General features: G+C 42.6%; 1 protein-coding gene across 1 annotated transcript; it reads left to right on the top strand.

Moving 5' to 3' along the window:
• Nucleotides 1–5,255: 5,255 nt before the first annotated feature.
• On the top strand, nucleotides 5,256–7,766 carry LOC110029272 (subtilisin-like protease SBT1.8). The gene has a single exon (XM_020731494.1). The coding sequence runs from the start codon at nucleotides 5,369–5,371 to the stop codon at nucleotides 7,658–7,660; it is 2,292 nt and encodes a 763-aa protein (XP_020587153.1). The 5' UTR covers nucleotides 5,256–5,368; the 3' UTR covers nucleotides 7,661–7,766.
• The last annotated feature ends 774 nt before the right edge of the window (nucleotides 7,767–8,540 follow it).

Raw genomic sequence — 8,540 nt, 5'->3', positions numbered from 1 at the left:
CAGATTAATGCTTAAAACTCAAAAATAAATTACATTTTTTATTCAAAATAAATATTTAATTAACCCTTTTTTATTTCTTAAAAAATATTTTATTATTCTTGATTAGCAATTTGCCAAGTGCGGTTAAAGATCAAACGATAATTAGATTAATGTTAAGTGCAAGAAGATCCGTAGTCTTCTTAGTGTTACGAACATCCAACACACACAGAGATAGTAAGTTAGAGTACTGAAGGGAGACACCTCTAAGTTTTACGTGAAAAACCTTAGAAAGAGTAAAAAATCACGAGGCTTAACCCGGTTGCAATAATCCACCATGTCATTTTGAGTACATAAGTCTGTTCTTCTCCAGAATTAGAGAAGTTGGAGTTACAAAGTTAATATACAACGACAACTCAATAAAAAATAGATATAATAGTAGAGGTGTCTCCCCAATACTACAACCAACGTATACACATACATGGCGAGCTGTCCATGATCGATGGCTATCAAGATTGGAGCTCACCATGTATGTGTAGACGTTGGTTGTAGTATTGGCTTGTCGTAGAGACCGTAATTGCAGATCATGTGTAGTTGACCATATAAGTCATAGATGATTGCTTCACGAGTGTTGATTGACCACTAAGGCAGTAGTTTCGAGTTAGGGAAGCCGTGAATCTTGTTGGTCGTAGTTGGTCTCGTATGTTGTAATGGTGAGCTATGATGACATCCGTATGCTGCAGAGTTCTGAGTGGGGAGCTAAAATGTCGTGTTAATGTTCATATACCATAGGTGGCAAAGTTGAGAGCTGTGTTAGTTGTTGTAACATTTGTAGACGATAGAGGTCAGAGTTGGGAATTGCATGAGTTCTGACCTATGCACATTGAAGTAAGGAGCTGCACGACCTGTGACAGCGTCCATAGGTCATGGATACCGGAGTTGAGAGTTGCGTTATCTGAGATAACTTTTGTAGGTCGTCAATATTAGAGTTGGGAGCTGCGTGAGCCTTGAGTCATAGATGTCGTAGGTGGTCACATAGTTTGTGATGGAGAGTTACGCTATACTCAGGGTGCATTATTACACCTTTTCAAGGTTTGTCGTTACACTATTTTCAGAGTGCTATTGTTACACTATCTTTGAGGTGCATTTCTGCAATGTATTCGGGGTGACATCATTACACCGTCTTAGGGATACGTTGTTGCACCATCTTCGGGGTGTTTTTTATGCATCGTCTAGAGGTGGCGCAGTTACACAATATTCGGGGTGCATTAATGCATGACCTTTGGGGTCTGTTCTGCATCGTCTCGGGGTATTGCTGCACCATCTAGTGCTCAAGCCCAGGTCCTTTCTTATGATGGGGGCAAGGCTCTATTTATAGAGTCTTGGAGAGACCTTCCAACAAATAAGGAAATAATACGGACTACTTCATCAAACAACCTTGAGAAGTTCCATGGATCAGACAACATTCTATGAACATTTGAGTGTCTCAATGATATCAAAATTAAGTGATTTTGTGTTCGTTGGATTCATCCTGTAGAGACGTTAAATTTTAATATAAGCTTGTCAAATTTAGAATTTGTTTGACTTTCAATTGAACATTGGAGCTTTCAAAATTTTCTTAATGGCTCCATATGAATTTGATTTGACTTGGATTTGATGAATTTTAATATCATTGTGTTCGTCTCACTGAGTTGACCAATTTGGCTGTAAGTTTGATGAAATTAAAGTTATGGATGAGTTTTAATTAAAGTTTGAATGTTACTTGCTCAAAAAATTATCTCGAGATTCATGTCACACTTCAAAATCTGTGTTGAATAATGAAAATTTGTTGATATCACATTAATTAATTTGATTGAAATAAATGTGAAAGCATAACATCAATTATATCCTTTTTATTATATATGATAAGAATAACCTAATTTACACATCAATAGTGCAATGTTGATAATTAATATATTTTCTTTTTACTAAATCACTATATTTTAATATGGCGTCTTATTACAAGGGAAATTAAATTTGTAAAATATGACTGATTAATTCATTTTTTAAGATAAATATGGTACAAAATTCGTCAATTGAAATGAATAGAATAAAAACATTAGCTCCTAATTCTCTCCAACACATTTCCCTTCCCAATCTCCATTGACCATAAATACAAAAAAAAACAAAAACAAAAATCATCATATTATTTACCTGATTTTAAAGTTTTTTTTGAAATCTATATATAGTGTAAAGTTTGTCAATGAGCGTATTTTTTGGGGCAGCTGTGGTTGTTTGAAGAAGCATCTGTGAAATACTGCAGAAGAATTTGTCGTTTAAAAAGCTATGGTCGTTATTGTCTAATTTTTTTTGTTTAAAAAATAAGTCATATTGTAGCTTTTTAACAACCACAAGATTTAACTAGGTCCGGTTGCAAAATCTCGCTTCAGCTGCAGCTTTTGGAAAAAAAAACAGACAATAAATGATTTTACTATATAAAAAAAATTGTGGCGCTGCACAACACAGACACTGGACTGCTGTCTCAAATGCACCGTGAGTTGATGGAGCTTTCTTAGCAACACCTTTGAAGTATAATTTTTTTGAGAAAGGTGAGCCAAAGGGCACTTCGTGATAATTCGAACACACAATTTTACAGTGAGAGACTACATCCCCAACCACTATGTCGAACATAAATGCCTAATTTGAAGTTGTTGAAGACGGATTTTTCTTATAGAACATGCCCGTGGCATCGAGCGTAGGACCAAGTGAGAGACAGAGGAAGATATATTGCTCAATAGAGCTGAATAGGGGTATTTCTGGGCTCTTTGGCCTTTTTTATTCTACTAAAAGGGTGATTACAAGAGAGGCAAGAGGAGAGTTCTCACTATATATGGGGTTGAGAGAGGATAGCCCTAAGAACTTTTAACACATATCATGGGTCCTCTATTTATGGTAGATGGAAATCCGGAAAATAATATTATAAGAGTACGGTTGCTTTAAGATGGGAAGTACAAGTCATTTTGGTCTTTTCCTTACCTCGACCTAACCTTCTAGAATGTTCCGGTGGACGGTACTCCTCGGCGTTGAGTGGACGACCGACCATTGAGGTTGGCAGGCCGTTGGGTGGCTAGCCGGTGGTTCTGTGGTGACTGACCAAGGTAGTCCTATGTTGGCCTGCCATAGGTGGCCGACCAGTTTGATCATGGGTGGCCAACCATAGTTGAATGGCTGGTTTAGGAGGGTGGTCGATCAGTCGAATATAGGTGGCTAACAAGGGGGGCTAGTCGATTGACTATGGTTCAGCCGGCTGGATGAAGATGTTGTTGCTTATGCAATTTCGTCGATGACGTGTTTTAACCTGAAAAGGACACTGTTTCTATCATACATAAAACCCTACGAGTCTTTTACTTTTTGGAAGCATGACTCCAATAACAATGAAAGATTTAAAATACAAAAAAAAAATATTTTTTTTTTTGTGAATCACTAGTTATACTCTCTTAGTCTTATGTAGTTTTTTGCGTTATTTTTGAGTTATTTTTGATGTGTTGACCGACAACCCGTTCTTTGAGAAGATCATTAGTTAGTTTTTAGATTTTAAGGTGTGGTATTTACCCAACTCAAGTCTCACACCTCGCCCGTCTCGTTTGCTCGGTTGGATCATGGACTCGCTTTGGTTGCACCGTTTGTCAGCTCTTAGGAGGATCTTGTCGCTGCCTTCACGGGGATAATCATTGAGACTCTCGATTGGGGTGATTACGTCGTTCCCTTCACAAAACTCGTCACTACTGGACAGAAAACCGCCTCTATAGTCCTTTCTGAGTTTAGTATGGAGACAGTTTTTGGATGCTTACAGTGTGCGTGTGTGATTTTTTCTTTCTTCTTTCTGCTTTTTTTCTTTTTTGCTTTTTTCTTCCTCTATGTAGGATTTTCTCCCATTTTGGTGTGCTCCTCGTCATGTTGATGGTACGGTCCATGCTCACCATACAAATGTTGAAGCTAGATTTGTCCTGTAGACCGTGCTTAATTCATAGAGTATAGAACCAAGGGAGAGGAAGAGGGAGAGAGAGAGAGAGAGAGAGAGAGAGAAAGGAAGAGGTTTGCTCCATAGGAGCTAATATGGGTGTTCTCGGGTTATTTGACCTATTCTGCTCCACTAAAAAGAGTGATTATAAGAGAGTGGTGGAGTTCTCTCTACACGAGGGTTTAGAGAGGAGAGCATCAAGACCTTTTAATACATGCCATCAATCCTTAGTTTGTAGCAAATGAAATGAGAGAAAATTATATTACATGAGTACCCTTGCTCTGACGTTTTATTTGGCAGGACATGTCGGTGTAGAGTAGTCGGCCGGTCAATGGGGATAGTTGGCCATAAGGCGGCCGACATGTTGATCATGGGTTGTCGGCCATAGGAGGCCGACCAGCTTGATCATGTGTGGCTGACCATAGGTGATCGAATGATTTAGAAAGGGTGGCATGTCGGCCTAGTAGTGGTGGTGGCGGGATGAAGATGTTGTTGATTGTGTGACTCTGTAGACAATGTCTTAACTCTGGGAGGAGCCTTTTATTTTTTATTTTTATAACTTAATTTTTAACTATAGTTATCATCAAAATTTAAATTAGAAAAGAAAACAAAAACCGTAAATAGAACCGCACTTCAGAAGGAAATTGCCCCCCGACGACCATTCAAGTGGACCACTATCCTCTTCTAAGAGGAAATTGCACTATTTTCTTCCATTAAGTGGGCCCAAACCTCCGGGACCGCGGTTTAGCAACTATATATCAGAAACCATTTTTCCCGCATAAAGCTCTGACAACAATATCGTATCACCCGTACAGTTGTCCCAATTCCAATCGAACTGCCAAACGAGGCAACGGTTGATCCGATTTTCCGCATAGAATTTAGTATAGAGATCATCCGCACTAAAATCTTACCTGCCACTGTTCCCGCCGCAAATAAACAATATCCAAAATTTCAATTGCAACCTCACAAAGCCTTTTATTTAGTGATTTTGACATTTACACATACCACCCAACTTTTATATATTTTCATAGCTAACACCTAAATTTTAGATATTACATTTATACCAGCCAAATCTTTCATATCATATAACAAAAATTATCATTTTAATCATTTAATGCATCTTCTCATGCATGTAAGGTGATGTATATGAAAATAATTAAATTTAAAATCTAAATATGTAAATACATAAGAATTAAGTGGTATGAATGTAAACTTTTTTTTCTCGATTATAAATTACTGTTTTTCAGACCATCTTCTTTTTTAATTCTCCCTCCATTTATTAAAACAAATCGTTTCGGAATAGGAATCCCACTCACTGCGGCCCTCATCATCCCTCCCTCGCCCATTCCTATTTGAAGACCGTTCACTTCTTCTCCTCTCGCATTCCCGGCCATGGCGAAGAGAAGCCGAGGCATCGCTCCGCCACTCATCTCTATCATCTTCTTCCTCAGTTTGATAAATTTGATCTCCAGTAACAAGACCTATATAGTCTACATGAACCCTGATTACAAACCGTCAGTCCACCCAACTGACGCCTACTGGTACGCATCCCACCTCGCTTCCCTCTCCATTAACCCTTCTCGCCACCTCCTCTACTCCTACTCCGCCGCACTCCACGCCTTCGCTGCTACCTCTCTCCTCCCCCGCCACCTTCGCATTCTTCGCCGCTCCCCTGCCGTCCTCCATATCCACCCCGACCCCTTCCTCCGCCTCCACACCACTCGCACCCCCTTCTTTCTTGGCCTCTCTCCCTCTTCCCCATCATCCCCATTCCGCGCCGTTGACGCCGCGTCTTACTCCGTGGTAATCGGCGTCCTCGACACAGGTATCTGGCCCGAATCCCCTTCATTCGACGACACCTTATTTCCTCCCATCCCCTCCAGATGGCGCGGACACTGCGAAGCCGGAGTGGATTTCTCCCCTTCTCTCTGCAATCGTAAACTCATCGGCGCTCGCTGCTTCTCCCTCGGTTTCCTTGCGGGTTCGCCCGGCAAGCCTCCACAGGAATACGACTCTCCACGCGACCGCGATGGCCACGGAACGCATACCTCCTCCACCGCAGCCGGCGTTCCAGTTTTCAATGCCAGCTTTCTCGGGTATGCCTCCGGTACCGCCCGTGGTATGGCTACCGCCTCCCGTGTCGCGGCCTACAAGGTCTGCTGGGCCACTGGTTGCTTTGGATCCGATATCCTCGCCGGCATCGACCGCGCAATCTCCGACGGTGTAGACGTCCTCTCGCTTTCTCTCGGCGGAGGCACCGCGCCATTCTTTCACGACACTATCGCTGTTGGTGCCTTCGCTGCCGCCGAGCGTGGAATCTTTGTCGCGTGCTCCGCAGGCAACAGCGGGCCGGGATGGGGAAGCGTCACCAACGCTGCTCCATGGATAGCCACCATCGGCGCTGGAACAATCGACCGCGATTTCCCCGCTTACGCGATCCTCGACTCCGGCGAACGCTTTACCGGCGTATCCCTTTACAGCGGTGAAGGAATGGGTGAAACCCTTGTTCCCCTTTTTTACGACAACCGCAGCAACGCCAGTCGAATGTGTCTCGCCGGCACGCTGGATCCTTCGAAAGTGAAGGGAAGAATAGTACTCTGCGATCGCGGAGTCAGCGCGCGGGTTGAGAAGGGCACGGTCGTAAAAGACGCCGGTGGTGTCGGCATGATCCTGGCCAATACGGCGGCGAATGGAGAAGAGCTCGTCGCCGACAGCCACCTCATACCGGCGGTAGCTGTCGGCAAGATCGCTGGCGATAAAATCCGGAAACATATGACTTTGAATCGAAATCCAAAAGCTGTTCTCCGCTTCGGCGGTACGGTGGTTGGAGTCCGCCCCTCGCCGGTAGTTGCAGCATTCAGTTCTCGAGGCCCAAATCCAGTGACGCCGGAAATTTTGAAGCCAGATATGATAGGGCCGGGGGTCAACATACTCGCCGGCTGGTCGGGCTCCGTCGGGCCAACCGGCATGCCCAAAGATGGCCGGAGAACGCAGTTCAACATAATGTCGGGGACCTCCATGTCTTGCCCTCACATCAGCGGTTTAGCAGCGCTGCTAAAGGCTGCCCATCCGGACTGGAGCCCTGCGGTAATCAAGTCGGCTTTGATGACGACGGCCTATACTCGCGATAACACCGGCAATCACATCCGCGATGCCGCCGGTGGATTGGCGGCCACGCCTTTTGCTTACGGCGCCGGCCATGTGGATCCTCAGAAAGCGCTGGAACCTGGTTTGGTGTACGATATAACGACAGATGACTACATTGCCTTTTTGTGCTCGTTGAACTATACCATTCCTCACATCCAGGCGATCGCTAAGAGAGGCAATATTAGCTGCTCGCGCAGGCTAAAAAGTCCCGGCGATCTCAATTACCCGTCTTTCTCTGTAATCTTCAATGGGAAGAGGATGACAGTGAGGTACAGCCGAGAGCTAACCAATGTGGGAGCTGCGGGGTTGGTTTATAAAGTGAGCGTGGGCGGTCCGGCGAGCGTAACGGTGAGTGTGAAGCCGGTTCGGCTTTTCTTCAAACAGGTGGGAGAGAAGCTCAGGTATAGCGTTACGTTTGTGTCCAAGAGAGGAGCTAGATCGCCGGCAGCTACTGGAAGGACGGCATTTGGATGGCTGACATGGAGTAACAAACAGCACAAAGTGCGCAGTACGATTGCTTACACATGGAAGACGTGAATGGAGAGGGTGAGATTTGTGCGTAGAGGATGTTCTGGTGTATTAAGCTGTAAATTTTCTGTTTTTGATTTGGGTTTTCTTTATAAATTTTGCATCTTTTTTGTTTGATTTCTTTTCTTGAGTTTAGGCTCTGCAACCCTTGTTGGGGTCTTCTCGCTTTACAGAAGGGGAGGTCTTTTTCCCTTCCTTTATCCAAACTTCATGCTAAATGTCTGTATCACCATTTAACTTTTTATGAGATCACAGAAAGCTTTTTTTGTTGAAGAAAAAGCTTTAGCTGAAAGTGTTTTAGCTTTCCATACTCTCACTTTGGCCTGCTTGATGAGAACTGAAATTATGAAAATAAAGACTCTGGAATGAATCAATTTTAGAGGAAAGCTGAGTAGGGGAAGAAGCTTTATAGATTTGAAAGCTGTTTGGTGAAGGGATTTCAGATATTCTTCCTTTGTCAGCCTGGAGAATTTTTGTTCTGGTTTATCTTTGAGAGTAGAAATTCCAGGTACTGGTTTTAGTTAGAAACAGATTTGACAGGCTTTATATATTTACTAAGATTATTGAATCATTAAACATTACTTTTGCAGTAATAAATAAGGTTAAAACAAATCAAATTCCATCAAGGTTTATCTCAATATCACTGCATTTTCAAAGCTCAGTGGAAAACTTATTTTGCAAATAGTCTCTCAAATCTCAATATAATCAAAATTAGTATAAATGGTTTATAATGAGCAAGAACACAATATAAAAGAGCACAGATATATGAAGTTTTACTTAGTTCACAACAGGTGTCCGCATCAACAGGTAGAGACATGAAGGCTTTGCATTCTATTATTAAGTTTAAAGTCAAGCTATGAATCAAAACTAACTTATATAAGATTGTATA

The sequence above is a fragment of the Phalaenopsis equestris genome, unplaced genomic scaffold, assembly GCF_001263595.1.
Source record: "Phalaenopsis equestris unplaced genomic scaffold, ASM126359v1 Scaffold000552, whole genome shotgun sequence".
NCBI lineage: Eukaryota > Viridiplantae > Streptophyta > Magnoliopsida > Asparagales > Orchidaceae > Phalaenopsis > Phalaenopsis equestris.
This window is presented reverse-complemented; position numbering and strand designations above follow the sequence as displayed.

What these genes read in the sequence shown, in the direction of transcription:
- LOC110029272 (XM_020731494.1), top strand. Translation starts at nt 5,369, where the DNA reads ATGGCGAAGAGAAGCCGAGGCATCGCTCCGCCACTCATCTCTATCATC.